Source organism: Acomys russatus, chromosome 14, assembly GCF_903995435.1.
Source record: "Acomys russatus chromosome 14, mAcoRus1.1, whole genome shotgun sequence".
Classification (NCBI taxonomy): domain Eukaryota; kingdom Metazoa; phylum Chordata; class Mammalia; order Rodentia; family Muridae; genus Acomys; species Acomys russatus.
In genome coordinates this window covers 21,031,864-21,046,885 of record NC_067150.1, presented here as the reverse complement: position 1 = coordinate 21,046,885, position 15,022 = coordinate 21,031,864, and the positions used below count along the sequence as shown (strand labels likewise).

Genomic DNA, 15,022 nt, shown 5'->3' with positions numbered 1-15,022 from the left:
GAGAGGACATGGGGAAATATGCCTACTCATATGGATAATTTTGGGTAGATTCAAAAGGATTTTTATTTGTTTGTTTGTTTTGGAGTTTGGGGGCTTGTTTTTTGTTTTGTTTTGTTTGTTTTTTGCTTGGGGGGGGTTGGGTTTTTTGTTGTTGTTGTTGTTTTTCAAGACAGGGTTTCTCTGTGTTAGCCTTGGCTGTCCTGGTCTCACTTTGTAGACCAGGCTGGCCTCAAACTCGCAGCGATCTGCCTGCCTCTGCCTCCCTGTGCTGAGATTAAAGGCATGCACCACCACGCCTGGCCAAAAGGATTTTTAAAGGACCAAAGTCCTCAGTGCCTTCTAACCAGCTATCCCTGCCACCACATTTGGATCTGCTTGCCCTTTCCTCACTGTGAACAATGTGGCTGCTGTCTTGCCCATAACTGCCTTCGGATAATTTGTGCCCAAGACACAATCTCACATAGCAGTCCACAGAATCTTGTGACACCCCCACAAACTGACTCTGAGGAAACTGAAACTCAGAGAGATGACCCAACGGGCCCCAGTGACTTAATACACAGTGGGTTCAGGAAAAGAGCCACGTCTTTGGCGGGCCTTGGTCCGCATCTCTTCCACCCTGAGAAATTAACAAAGGCTGAGTTGTCAATTCATGCAAACAAAGACAATACCCGGCAGAACACAAGTTCCCCATGACTCCACCTCCATGAACATGATTCTTGGCTGCATAGCTGTTGTCTGGGTTCCCAGAATAGACACTATCAATCAGGATGATGGGAGAGATAGGCCACACCTCAAGGCAGTGTCAGGCAGTAGGAAAAGGCACAGAAGGGGGGCAGGGGGAAAGCAATGATGCAGGATCTCCTGGCTTGGTGCTCAATCTTGAAAGGCCTGAGCAGCAAAATCTACCTTCAGATTTCGCTTGGGTTCCTATGAGAGGAGTTTTCCCTGTGCACACGACAACTGGCTCTAGTGGTCACGCCAAAGCGGGCTGATGCTGGAGAAAAGCCATGGAAGATGTAAAATCTGCCTTCAACAGTAGGGAGCAGCAAGCATGTAGTGACTACCCCACCTCTGACCTGGAGCCACCAACTTGAAAGTGTCCTGCACTATAGGTCAGCAGCACTCTTGATAAAATAATCTCTTCTGGGGCTCGGAACATAAATATCTCTGGTACAACACGTGCCTGGCCTGCCCAAGACCTTGGGTTTGATTCCCAACTCTGGAAAAGAAAAATATTTATTTCTTAAGAAAAAACTAAAATACTCTGTTCTCCCCAGGCTTTGGACAGGCTCCCAGAACCAGAGAGAGAAGGAGTCTCTCTCAAACCCAGTGAAAGGGAGACATAACCATTCTTTAAAAAAAAAAAATCTCGAGAGAAATTTCTAGTCTAAGAACATCGATTCTTCTTTTTTGGCCATGGCATTTATAACCCCAGACTTATGCCGGAGGCAGCACATCTCAGCATGTATGTTATTAAAGCCTCACCCTATGTGAGGTCCCTCAGACCACTGCCACTGTGGACCTAAGACACCCCAGCCTAGACCAAGCCTGGAGCTCAGCAAGCTCACCCAGGCCTCCCTGCCCTAGTCAGGCACATGAAAAGCATCTGTGCATAGCACAATCCATTTAACGTGAGCTATAAATAACTGACAGCCATTAAAACGGTTCCTCTTCCCAGGATTCTCACATTTTATGAGCTGGTAAACCCTGTTCAAGAGGAAATGGGTCTAGGTTTACTCAACATTATTTACCTATCACCCGATGTAGGGCTAGGAACACAAGACCCTTGGTGCTTATTACCCGAATAAAAAGTGGGCAACCTAGAAAGATTCATGCTGAGAGTCAAAGAGCTCCACCTGAGAAGAGGCACTCCCTGGGCTAACAGTCATCAGAGGCTGAGAAATGACACCAACACTGACCAATTCAAAGCCCCTGATTCCCAGAAGCAGATTCCTTCCTCGGAGGAACTCTGATGCCACCCTGCACACAGGAGACCTGCTGTTTCTATGCCTGCTACTGACCCATGAATGCCAGGAATACTTCTAAGGGGCGTAAAGGAGACAACAAGCAAGATCTTATGGGGCATGGCTTATTGGGGTCCTATTAGTAGAGGGGTATCCTCCAGCGTAGGCCCTAGAGGCCATCTTCCTTGGCTATTCCCAAGAAACATTTACGCACCGTTAATGGTGAGATGGACCCAGCTGCCGTTGTGGAATGTGTCATACTGCTGGTCCAGCATGAGTACTTTGCACTCGTACCAGCCCTGGTCCTCAGAGCGCACCTGCTCCAGCCGCAGAGAAGCTTTATCATGAAGACTGGCCCGGCCTGGGGGAACACAGCAGACAAAGCCCAGTGAGTGAGCTGTCAGGCCAAGCCATGAAGGCAAATCTATCACCTCTCTCACTCTTCCTGCCAAAGGCAAACCTTCAGACCACTTTCCATGGCAGTGTACCAAACTGTCAGTCGGCACCCACTATAGGCAACAGGTGACAAAGCAAAAGCAAACTGCCTTGACGATGGAGCCACTGCCCCTCCCCAAATGGCCTTGCACCAGCCTACAAGGGCAGCTTGCTGTGTGTGGCACTGACAAGAGCCTCTGCTCCTTTAAATATGCCCATTCTTTTGGAGATATAGGTCAAAAGAAAGGCACTATGGGTACAGAGATGAGAAGAGAGAGAAAGATGTAGAAAGAGATACAATGGGGGAGCCCAGCAGGACCCAGACTATCCTCGTCTCAGCAGGGTACCAAGGACTTGTCTGTCCCAGCTTCCTTCTATCTGTCTTCCCTGAGGAGGCAGAGGGAAGACAGGCCAGGGCCAGATGCTTGGTCCCTCCCATTCGTGCTACCAGTAGTAAGTTGAAACATTCCCACAAAGACCAGCCTAGAAGGGGCAGACAAGGCAAGGGTGGGCAGCTCTTCCTTAACCACCTCTGTGACACACAGGGCATACCAGAGTCCCTGCCCATGCTGCGGTGGACAAGGCAGCCCAGAGACCCCTCTTGCCTCACCTTCCACTCCAGCCCACGTTCATCGAAACCCAAACCACTAGGCCTCTGTTTGCCTCCCTGCCTCAGAGTCAAGCCTTCCTTGTAGAAACTCTAATGTCGCTCAGCGTCAACGCTGGCCAAAAGGAGGGTGAGAGACACCAGCTCAGAAGAAAGCCAACCAGGAAAGGGCCTGGCACAGTGGTACAAGCCTGTTATCCCAGCTGCTCAAGAGACGCTGAGGCAGGGGAATGTGAGTAAAAAGCCGAATGGGCAATGTAGTGAGACCCTGCCCACAGAGACTGGGGTGGAGTTCAAAGGTACAGCAACTACATGGGAAGTGTGATGCTTTGAGTTCAATCTTCAGCACCAAAGGAAGAAAAGAAGGAAAGGAATGGGAGAAGGGAGGGAGGGAGGGAGGGAGGAAAGGAAGGAGGGAGAAAAGAATGCATGCATTCTCAGAGAAGGTAATTCAGACCTCAGAAGCCATAGGAAAAAGAAAGGTAGAAGGAGCATCCTGCCTGTCTCCTCATGTCCTCTCAGCTCTAGCACATGTTCACACTCACAGACACACATATGCACACACCCTGTGCCCTCTTCCCTGGCAGCCTGGCAGGCGGCAGCAATGAGTCACAGGGAGACCACGCTGGCAGAATAATTACAGAGCAAGACATAAAGGGGTGGGGGCCAGGGAAAAGGGGGTGGGGGTAGAGGCAGAGGAGGTGAGATCAGATGTCTGCCAGGAGCACAAACAGCAAGAAGGGGAGATGCAGCTCGGCACAGGATACCCCAACTTTAGAGCCAGGGAAATGGAAGCATGCAGACAGCTAATCTACAGCCTTGGCAATACCATGCCTAGGAAAAGGTGGAGCTATCTGAATCTCCTCGCCCTCTACCCCTTGCTTCCTCCAAAGAGACCCGCTTTCTAGCCTGCCCCAAACTCCTGGTCCCTCATCACATCCCCAGGATGAACAGACAGGCTTCCTGTCTGCCTCGCCTCCTACTTCCTCTCCTACTTATGGTTAAAAACCCACCAGAAGGCAAAGAGAGAAAGAAAAGGGCAAAGACCATGAAAGACAGAGATAACAAGGCCAGGCAAGAAAAAGATCATACGTGACAGAGAAAAAAAAATGAGGAGTAGCTGGGACTTTGTGGGTACCACTGAGGCCTGAACGGGAAGGCTCAACACAGCCCAAACCTAGAGGGTGATGGAGAGAAAGAGGGGACAGCGCTCATCGCTCACACCTTACCTGCATACTCAGGGTCCACATGTGGGGGATAGTAGCCAAACTTGATGAAGATAGGGATGGGGACCCCAAACTTGAACCACTCTACAACATAGGGTGGGGGCTGTCCCGTCACTGGATGGATTACGTCGCATCGCAGAACCACACCCTCGCCAGCTCGAGCAGTCACAAACTCAGGTTCCTCTCGCAGGCCGTGGGCACCTAACAAGGACAGCAAAGGTGACACATGAAGAATTGGTTAAAAAAAAAAAAAAGATCCTGCTCCTATAGTTTATGCTGATATCCAACCCTCCCTCCCACTTCTGGTCCTACCCTTTCCCTCTCCAAGGGTCCTTAGTGCACCCTGGACACCCAGCTCTTATGCATATCTCCCTCTGCCCTTAGGATATTCAAGCTTCCTGTATAGACTTGGAAGAGAAGAAGAAAGGAAGGGATGCCCCATTTTCTCTAGTCTTACAAGAAAGACTTCCCACCCCAGACCCAAAAAGCAGCAGGCATCATCATGCCTGGCCTGCCTTCCCTGGGTATCTCCCGCCCTTCCAAGAAGCACAGGACATGCAGGCCCTTCAGTCCTGGAGGCCCTGCCAAGCTGTAGTCCCTATGAACATTCTGCAATCTTTCTGAAGCAAGGCACTTCCCACTGGAGCCTGGTGGGCGAAGGCAGAGCCAGCCTCCTCTGCTGCTCCACCCCCAGCTCAGCCTGGTGTTACAGCACTAAACAAGAGGGCTCCATACAGGAGTGGGGAATCCCTAACAAGCTAAGGAGGCTGCTTGGCAACACCGGAGGGAAAGCCCCACGGGCCTGAGCGGCCTCGGCAGCCCCTCCTCCAACCCACTGCGCCAGCCTTGCTGCAGAGGGGAGCAGGAGGCACTGCAGCCCTCCAATTTCTAAGCCTTGAATCCATTAAACTCTCACAGTCGCCCCAGACATCACCACCAAGAGAGAAAGATAATGGTGACAAAGGAGGGCGCCCCGGAGTAATCCCCTACCTTTCACAGAGGACATCAGAATCAGGGAGCTAGCAAGGGCACACCCACATGGGGAAGAGGGTAAGGAATGGAGGTGGACAGAAGGGGCCTCCAACCTACCCAAACTGCAGCCTTGAGGAGCTTGGAAAGAAGCTAACTCTGGGGACACTGTCCACACATCAGAGCAAACAGAACCTGAAGCCCATCTCCAGCCAGACACCCCTCTCACACCAGAAAAGGAGAAGGGGACAACAAGGTCACCTTGATCATTTCTTCCAATAAGAAGGACAGCCTCACCCGTGTCTCTCTTCAACTGCCCACCACTCCCCCAAGCTAGCTACACATTTCCCCTTTACCACCCTCCAAGCCCAGCTCTCCAGGGCAGCACCAAGGACAGCAGCCACAAAGGGAGGTTACAAGCCTGACCGCCTGCCTGCTGGAGAGCAAGAGAGCTTTGTGGATCCCCCCCGTCCTCTTTCTGCACCTCTGACCCTGTGAGCTCATGTCTCTGTCTGTCCTTCATATCTGTGTGTTTGGTTGTGTGTGTGTGTGTGTGTGTGTGTGTGTGTGTGTGTGTGTGTGTGTGTGTGTGTTCCTGATCCCTGTCTACCTGTGTCCTCTGTACCAGTTTCTCTCCTTTCTTGCTTTTCTCTTTCTGACTCCTCTACATCTCTGTCTTTGTCTCTTTTTAGTGCACGAGGGGGGTGTGTGTGTGTGTGTGTGTGTGTGTGTGTGTGTGTGTGTGTGTGTTGTATACCCCTGTCTTTCTGTCTCTCTCCCCTGCTCCTTCCTCATGTCTCTCTGTCAATGCCTCCATCTCTGTTTCTTTATCTTACTCCCACTCTATGATTCTGTCTACCTGCCCTCTCTCTCTCTCTCTCTCTCTCTCTCTCTCTCTCTCTCTCTCTCTCTCTCTCTCTCTCTCTGTGTGTGTGTGTGTGTGTGTGTGTGTGTGTGTGTGCACGCGCGTGCACGCGCATGCGTTGATGAGGCCTATGCATTTCTCCTGGCCTATAACAGGAGAAGGCACTTCGCCTGTTTTTCAGAAACGGGGAGCTTTCTTATGTGCATGTGTGTTTCTCGTCTGTACCTCTCCAAGGAGTCAGTGTGTGTCGCCTGTGTCTCCTTCTCCCCCCTCTTCCTCCCTCTTCTCTGCAACTTGCAGAAGGAGGAGGCAGAGAGGGAGGCAAGCCCTTGCAGAAGCCTATTGGCTCTCGGTGACATCACTGTTTTCTAGAGAAAGAGCTAAGATCACTGAGTATTTTTGGAGCAAAGCAGAGTGTTGCACTCACCTGCCAGAGGCCCAGGCAGGTTTCCCAGCCTCCCCTCCCTCAACCTGGCTCCAGGATGTTTTTAGCCCAAGCCCTCCAGGAAAGAGGAGGCCCAGTAGCAGGGGAGTGCCTCCCTGCATCCCCCACATCCCATAGGACACATGGGCAAAAAGGAAAAAGCCTACTGAATCCAGGCATACAAAGACCAGTACTAGACCAAGAAGAATGAACAGCCCACAGGATAGGGGAAGGGGTTGGGGGAGAATAATGCAGGTTGTGTGTGTATGTGCATGTGCGAGCACACGTGCAAAAAACTATTTGCAGCACAGTCTGTGAGGAGATTAGGAGACAAACTACAGGTGCCTGAGAAAGGAAAAGGATCTTTCCCCAGAGCCAGGTTATCTGGAGGAGAGCAAAATGGCTCACTGAAGGCAGTGCCTTTGGCCCTAGAATCTAGGCAGAAGGGAGGGAGCTGGGCAAGGCTGGGAAGTTCTAGTAGTCAACAGTCAACGTCTGCTCTGGACAACAGGCTGCCAAGTTCAGGGCTCTGGAGGGCAATGCCCAGAGGTAGGTCAACCTTGGCATGGGTCCCCACAGTGCCAGCTGCTCATTTGCACCCACACTGATTGCTTCTCACTGCATCTCAATAAGGCCGCGTTTTCCCACCTTCCTTCCCACCTGAAAGGAAGGCTGCATGTTCACATGCCCCGGCCTCAGCCAGCCCCTGGTCTGAGCCCTGAGCCCCAAGCATGAAGCACACCCCAACAAGCACTCCCGACCAGCATCTCTTCTCCAGGGCATTCCAACCACCGACAGTGGCTGCAAAGTGGGTGCAATCCAAAGATGACACACAAGACAAAAATGAGGCAGGTTTCTCCACAAGGAACGCGATGGGGGGGGGGGGGCAAGGGGGAGCCATGTCTCAGCCTCCACACTCAGTCCAGGCTCTCCTGAGTTTCTGGATCTCAAAATAGTCATCTTCTCTTTCCTTCTTACACGCAGACAGAAACAGACACACATGCACACCCGAGAGCACATGCGCGCGCACACACACGCTGGGTGCGTAACCTCACTCACTCACCCCATCACCCACAGATACTTCTCTCTAGGCTTCATCTTCTCTGAGCCAAAATATGTCTAGTAAACATCTCTCCAGAAAAGCACAGTGTGTGGGGCGGGGCAAGCGGGAGAGAAGTTATTAGCCTGGCTAATGTATAGTGTATAGTGGGAAGAGGGCCTTGAAAAAAGAGACATTGGGAAATCAAACAGAGGGGCAAGCAAATCTGAGTCCAGGTGCAAAAGAGACTCAAATCAGGAAATTAGGAAAGGGGCACAAATGGATCTCATGCAAGCTGAGTGCATGCCCAACCCAACTAGGGAGACACGCCGGCCAGTTGCCATAACAAAGAGACACTGGAACTCAGAGAGCCCTAGAGCTAAGAATCAGAGCAGAGTCTGCATAAGCTAGACATATTTGTGCCCAGCAGGACCATGCAGAACAGCTAGAAGGAACCAGAGGAAGGGGGAGGGCAAAAGAAATGCCGAGAAATAGTGACCACAAATCCCTTCCTCAGACTGGCTTTGCCGGGGAGCAAGCACCATAAGGAGGAGGCTAGTAAATCTCCCGGGCCCCACACAGCACTTTTCAAGAGAGCATAGGATGGTCTTGTATGTATGCCTACTAAATCTGAATCCTGAGTGTCCACCCAGGCCATTTTAGGGCTATGCCATGCTAGCAGGAAAAGAACACAAGAGGGAAGGTGGATGGAGTGGGGCCCCTACAGATTGGCTGACCTTTTGGAAAACCCATAGGATACAAATCTCCCATTCTCTGGGCCAGGTGGTACCCAGTGGGTAGCTGAGTCCAGAGCTGCCAGCAGACACCCTGTGTGCACAGAACCACAAGTCATCCAAGGCTTGGCACAGACCCACACTCAACCGTCACAACCCAGAGCCAGCAAAGAGCTGGGGAGGAAGGGTCCTGACCATGGAAAACCACTCCTAAGCACCAAGAGGAGAGACAAGAGGTAGGTGTAGAAACCCTTTGCCGCCGCTGGAAGGCAAATAGAATACAGTGCCCAGCTCCACTACAGACAGAGTCTGTGCTATGAGTGGGATGGTACATGCCCATAGTGTGGCCTCTGACACAACACTGCTATCTCTGTCTTGCAAACAGGGACAGTTAGGCGGCTCCGGCAAAGCTACCTAGGTAACAAATGGTGGGTCAGGATTCCTTCCAGAACCCTGGGGACCAAGGCCTCTCTGCCCTATGCACCACTCTTTCCCCCAAATCAGAGCTTCTATGCTCATTCTCCAGAGGCTCTCAGAGTCCAGACCCTACGTCCTAAGACCACAGACAGATGGGCCTTCCTCCCAGAAGCAGTTAAAAGAGACACAGCAACACTGGCTGACTCTGGTGAAGGTCACTCTACCTGGTCCTTGGAAGCCCTGCTGGGCTTGATTACTGCTGAGAGGAAGGAAGAATACCCAGCCTCCATGGCTCCTCGCTGCAGCCTCCTCTTCCTCCTCCTCTGGGCACCAGACTCTCAAACCACAGGCCTGTTGTCTAATAATACCAGCGACAGCCACCGCCACCTCCATCTGCCAGCCTGAAAATAATCCCTGCTGAGTCCAAAAAAGACACAGCCCCCAATAGTCCCCCCAATCCCTCCTCCTCGACAGGCCAGGAGGCTCCAGGAGATTCCAGGAAGCCAGCAGACTTGGGCTCTCTCACCACGTGGGAGGCACACATCCAGAGGAGGAGGGCCTGAGGACAGCAGAAAGTTGGCTCCTGCTACTGGAGTACCAGGGAAGGGGCATACAGAGAGCCTGGCCTGCAGAGGAGACCAGTACCCAGGACGTGAGGATGTCCCATCCTTGACATACGCAGATGGGTGGGTGTGAGGCTATCTATGGCATCTATCCTTCCTCTGCCTAGGAAGGACTCTCACATTCTAGAAAAGCCCTGCCTTGCCGTGGCCCCCATCAGTATCTTCACTGCCTTTCTGCACCCCTCCCAAGAGGCCGAGGGACAGTGGGCCAAGCCAGATCAGCCACAACCTTAGGAACAGCAAGGTACTAGGTGGACTGAGACCCCTCACCTCCAACCTTCTGGGTGAATTGCCAACCCCACCCCACCCCCAGCCACCATGAGCTACCAATGCTATTAGTGACCTTAATTTGCTGGGCTAGATTATATTTCCAAGAGCCCTTTCCCCAGGAGCCACAGGCAGGAAGGAAGTCTGTAATTGAATCTCAGTGCAAGGCTCCTCAGCAGAAAAGTGAAGCCATGCCTCCCATAGCCACAACCCTAGCCCTACCAACTGGATGGACGCCTGTCCTCGCATAGCCTGTGTGCCTCCCAGGGCAATGTGCTATGCACAAGTCAAGGCTGGCCAGTGAGTGCAGGCGGGCATAGGAAATGAGTGAGAGGGTTAACTCCAGATAGAGCAACAGTGTCCATGCTCCGAGCCAGGATGAGGCAATGTTTCGCAGGTACAATCTGTGCCCAAGTACAAGTTTTATGCCACACCCCCATATCTACGGGCCACTTGACCAGGAAAAAAAAAAAAGTTAAAAGGTTAGGTTATTGGCCCCCTCTTTGTCAGAAGGTCTGGCAAGCTGGCTGAGACCTCTGTCACAGCCCTGACCCTCCTGGAACTTTTAAAACCCTCCCAGAGGCCCCATCCCTACTCACCACTCTGCTGCTTACTCATGCAAGAGGAACAGGAAAGCAGGAAGATTTCTAAGAAAAATAGGTCAGTTGCCTCAGGCAGACCAGGCCACACCCATGGGCAGTGCCCCTGGGGCAGAAGCCTGCCTGCAAGCTGCTCCTCCAGCCCCAATCTTCCTGTATCTCCCCAGGCACCCAGGCTTTATCTACCCTGGTCTGTGCCAGGCCATGGCAACTAATGCCTCCTAGCAGGAGAAGCAGTCAACTTTCCCACGAGCCCAAGCCTCTGGCCCATTACTTGGGCTTTCTCTATTGGAACCCAAGCAGTTCTTTAGTCCCTGGTTAGACCTGGAGCCTCTAACTCGAAGAACATCTGGGCTGCCTGGATGCGGGTGCGGAACAACGCACAGGGAAGCAGTTTGCCGTGCAGTCTCCCTGCATCCCATAGTACTCGAAAGAGGGGCTCCTTCCTAACACTTGTACATAACTGCTCTGTCCTGATGTGATACATGTATGTGCATACAAACACACTTATGTGTCCATGTGTAAACACCAATTACAGAGGCATGTATACATTTGTACAGGCATATATATATATGTGTGTGTGTGTGTGTATACACATACAGTGTGTATATATATATATATATATATATATATATATATATATATTGTGTGTGTGCAAACATTTAAAAATATACACTCACACATGCAAATAGGACTATACATAGCACCAGGGCACATATGTATATGCACACATACACACACACACAAGCTCTTACCAATCACAGCTCACTCAGATCCTCTCTTCACACAAACTGCTCAAGCCACCCCTGGAAGCAGAGGGAAGGAAGGGGTCACTCTCTGGGGCCCCAGCTGAGAAACCCACAGAAGGGAGCAGCTCTCATGGCAAAGGGAACCAGTTAAATCTCGCTGCTCACGGTGCTTGCCTAACTGGGCCTCACCTCCCACCCCCACATTTTCAGTGCAAACTGGAGGACTCAGGGAGACCTAATGAGCATGCAGTAGAACTGGGGAAAAGGCAAAGAAGAGCTAGGGGCTGCCCTCTGGGGAGGGGACAGAGAAGAGACCTAGACCCTGGAAAGTGCAAGGCACAGTAAAGAAGGGAGGGGCCAGCTCTCAGAATCTAGCCAGGCAGCCTTTGCTCCTTGAGAAACCAGATCCCAGCTTTCTGTCGCAGAGGTATAAACGTGAAACCATCTGAACCTGGGAGCTGACAACTCCAGAGACTGGTGTGTGCAGGCCCATAGGCCCAGAGTGACCAGCTGACTCTTTCCAGTACCCAGCATCATGCCTCCTCCCACACAGACCCACTCTAGCTTCTTGCAGAGGGCCTCCTACCAGACACTCCCCACCCCCCACCCCACCCCCACTGCTGCCACCACTTCCGCCTCCATGTAAGTGTCCTGGACACACTCATACCAGCACTCAGTACCCACTTCCTAAACCAGGTCCTTCTCAGCTGAGAGGCTGCCCAGGGGTTTATAACACATTTCTTTCCGTCTCCATCTCCATCAACAAGGGATGCTGGGTGGGTCAAAGCCAGAGAGAGAACAGAGGGCAGAGCTACAACTGCAAGCAGAATCTGAGTGGGACCCTAATTTACCTGGGCACACAGGAGCCAGGGAGGCCACCAACCAACTCCAGCAGGCAGTGGGGGGTAGCATCAGGAATAAAAAGCAGCCTTCCCTCCATTGCGGGAGGTTGCCGTCAGTTATACCTCGCTCAGGACTTTCCACATGATGTGGAAACTCCCCCATGATGTGGAAACTCCCCCAGATTGCTGGGCAGATGTCTGTGAAGCAGAGATTGCTACATCAGTAGCCTTCCTCTGTCCTCTTTTTTTTTTTTTTTTTTTTTTTTAGTTTTGAGACAGGGCTTCTCCATGCAGCTGTGGCTGTCCTGGAACTCGCTCTGTACAACAGGCTGGCCTCAAGCTCACAGAGATCCACCTGCTTCTGCTTTTCCTGTTTTCGTTTCCCTTCCAACTGGACCACGCTACCAACCTCTGTTACTTCCAAGATGCCTGAGCAGCACCCAAAGGAAGAGTCCATGCCCACCTCTATCCTAGACTTGCAACCTGACTGTTTGATGGGTCCTACTTCAGATGACTCTAAACGAAGCCTCTCACTGTCCCCGGAGCTAGAGGATTTCTCCAGAAGTCACCTCTGCCACTCAAAGATCATCTGGATCCTCTCATCAGCACCGCAACCCCAGCCTCAAAGACAAGCAGGTACCCTTCTCCCTCTGTAGGCGGGGCTCCGCATCCTTCCTATAGCATCTGGCAGCCAGCAATACTTCAGCTTTGCAGACCTTGTAAAGGACTTCCAAGCAATTCTGCATGCCCCACCCACACTTCACTGGGATGCAGGAAACAAGAGGTTCTTCCAGACAAGGTCAGCCCAGGAAGGGGTCTAGCTTCCGTTGAGGCAGCCTTTTGCATGTCCCCTCACACACTCCTACTTTCCAGCTCCCTCAATAGCCCAAAGGAAAGGAAGTGATAAGGAGCCAGGAATCCCACAGAAACTGAACTACTAATAAGATGTTTGGTGAGCACATTCTTCTCAACAGGCAGCCATCCACTTCTCCATCACAGTACTGAGCGCACACACACACACACACACACACACACACACACACACACACACACACACACACACACCAAACCTCTACAAGTTCCTACAGCTAACCCACTTTCCACTGAGGTAAGTGACATTTAGAAAACCTGAGAAATTTGTCCAAGGTCACAAGGTCAGCAAGTCGGACAGCCAGGATTTGAATCTCGACAATTTACCAGCAAACCTATGTCTGTAACTACCTCCTAGAGCCATTTTAGACTAAAAAGACCCCCAGGACCCATCAGGTCACCCTTGCCCCCAGACAGAAGCCGGAATTCTAGACGGAAGTGCTAATAACCTTCGCGTCCAACAACCTTCAACGTTGGGAAGTTCCTCCTCCTGTCTAGCCACTCTGAGAATCTCTGGAATATAAACGTGATTTCTTTTACTCTGTGTTTAAGTTAAAGAAAAAAAAATCTGTCCATTCCTATACCCTCGCTGAGGCTGGGAGGCTAGTTCAAAGCCTTCCTTCAGTGTCTCTTCAATTCTGATCCTACCATAGCCTTTTGTGCTTTCAGAAACAGTCCAACAGCAGAACGTACCAAAACCTAGAGGAGAGGAGGAGGAGGTCACTGAAAGACTGCGTGGGAAGGGGGAAGGGGAGAGGCACAGCAAGATCGATCTTTTCCCCCATAAGCTCCTGAGGTCACCCTGTGTTAGTTTTCCCACCCGACAAATGGAAAGCTCTATAACCATCCCGACCATCAAGGTGATGGATGGAAAGCCGTCTTTCCCTCCACCCTCCTTTCTTGTTCAGAACCCCCTCTCAAGTAGCAGAGGAGACACATTCCAATCCGGAAACTTTCTCAAACCACTCCCCCCACCACACGCCCCCAGGCAAGGTGCAAAGAAGCCGGGGAACCCCGAGCCTCCAGCAGAGCCCTACTAAATGGCTCCCTGGTCCGCAGGTCCTTGCCACCCTGCCGCCTTCCACCCACAGACCATTCCTCTCCCGCCGCCATCTCCTCCCTGCTTTGCGAACTTGCCCGTAACCGGGTCCATTCCACCCGCAGAAACCGTGAGCTCAGAGTCCGGGCGGCTTCCAGGCTCGGCTCTGACTTCCATACAAGGGCCGAGAGCCGGATGCCACCCAGAGCTCTGCCATCTCCAAAACGAAAGCTCTCGCGCTCAAGTATGCACCACGCGCCCTGGCTTCTCCCTCGCTTCTTCTTGGGCTCAGACCCGAGAAGGCAGAAAGAAAAATTCTGCTCGACTTTGAACCGCAGAGGAGCAGACCCCTCCCTCGAGGCCCTCGCCCCCTACCCTCGGCCGCGGAGCCTGGCAGCCTGGAGCGCAAAGGGGAGACGGCGCCTCCCCGGGAACTTTTGCCTGGCCGGGGCCCAGGTGCGGCTAGCTAGGATGGGCGCTGGCGGCCGCCAGGGCCAAGAAAGCAGATGCTGCTGGGAGCTGCTAGGTCAATTCTGCTTATCACCTGCCAAAGGAATCCGACCTCCCCCTACCAAGATGTATGGAAAGGAAGAGCGCGGGGTGGAGAACTAGGTCCCTTAGAGGCAGCTGCGGGGAGTCCCAAGCTCTTGGTCGCGTCTCCCTGCAAGGGCTCCTCCATCGTGCAGTGCTGTGAGGTGCTGGAAGTCACGGAATCCCGCCTGAAGACCCGCGAAGTCTCCAGCAGCCAGAGTTAGAGCACTAAGGGTTCCCCAAAGCTCAGGTTCGACGTACGGTTGTGGACCACGAGGCCCAAGGTGGGCCAAGTCCACTTCGATTCCAAGGCGTTCGTTCTCCGCAGCCCATGGGCTCCCGCACCTTCCCGCCGAGTTCCTCCCACCCGCAGCTCCCCGGCCCTAGCGCCAGTGCGGGTAGGTGCGCCCGGCCGGAGCCGGAGCCGAAGCCGGAGCCTCGCCCCTGGCGTTCGGGAGCCAGAGCCCCGAGAGAAGGTCTGAGAACACCAGGAGGGTTGAAGGAGGAACGCTGCACTTCAACTCACCTTGAGCCGCAAGACCTCGGGTGCTGATCACACTTGCTATCAAAGTGGCCACATACCAAATCATAGTACTACCGCGCGCCAGCCAAGAGCCTCATCCTATCGCGAAGTGCTCTTGCGTCTGAACACTTCTCGTGCCCCAGTGCCCGCTTCTCGCTTGCCTACGCCCCTTGCCGGTGCTCCAGTAGCCCGGGCGGCCCGCTCTCCATCCCTCCCTGGCTCCGCTCGGCTCAGCGCGCGCAGCTTCCCGGGCCCCGGCGCAGCGGCACCTGCACTGCCAACCGAGGCAGAGCGCAGCC

At 52.8% G+C, this 15,022-nt stretch overlaps 1 protein-coding gene across 1 annotated transcript in view; it reads right to left on the bottom strand.

Moving 5' to 3' along the window:
• Igsf9b (immunoglobulin superfamily member 9B) overlaps nt 1–15,022 on the bottom strand; it is a 46,971-nt gene extending 31,949 nt beyond the window's left edge. Inside the window, 3 exon segments of the mRNA XM_051156104.1 lie at nt 2,179–2,325; nt 4,236–4,433; nt 14,727–15,022. Coding sequence (XP_051012061.1) covers nt 2,179–2,325; nt 4,236–4,433; nt 14,727–14,790 — 409 coding nt within the window. The 5' untranslated portion in view covers nt 14,791–15,022.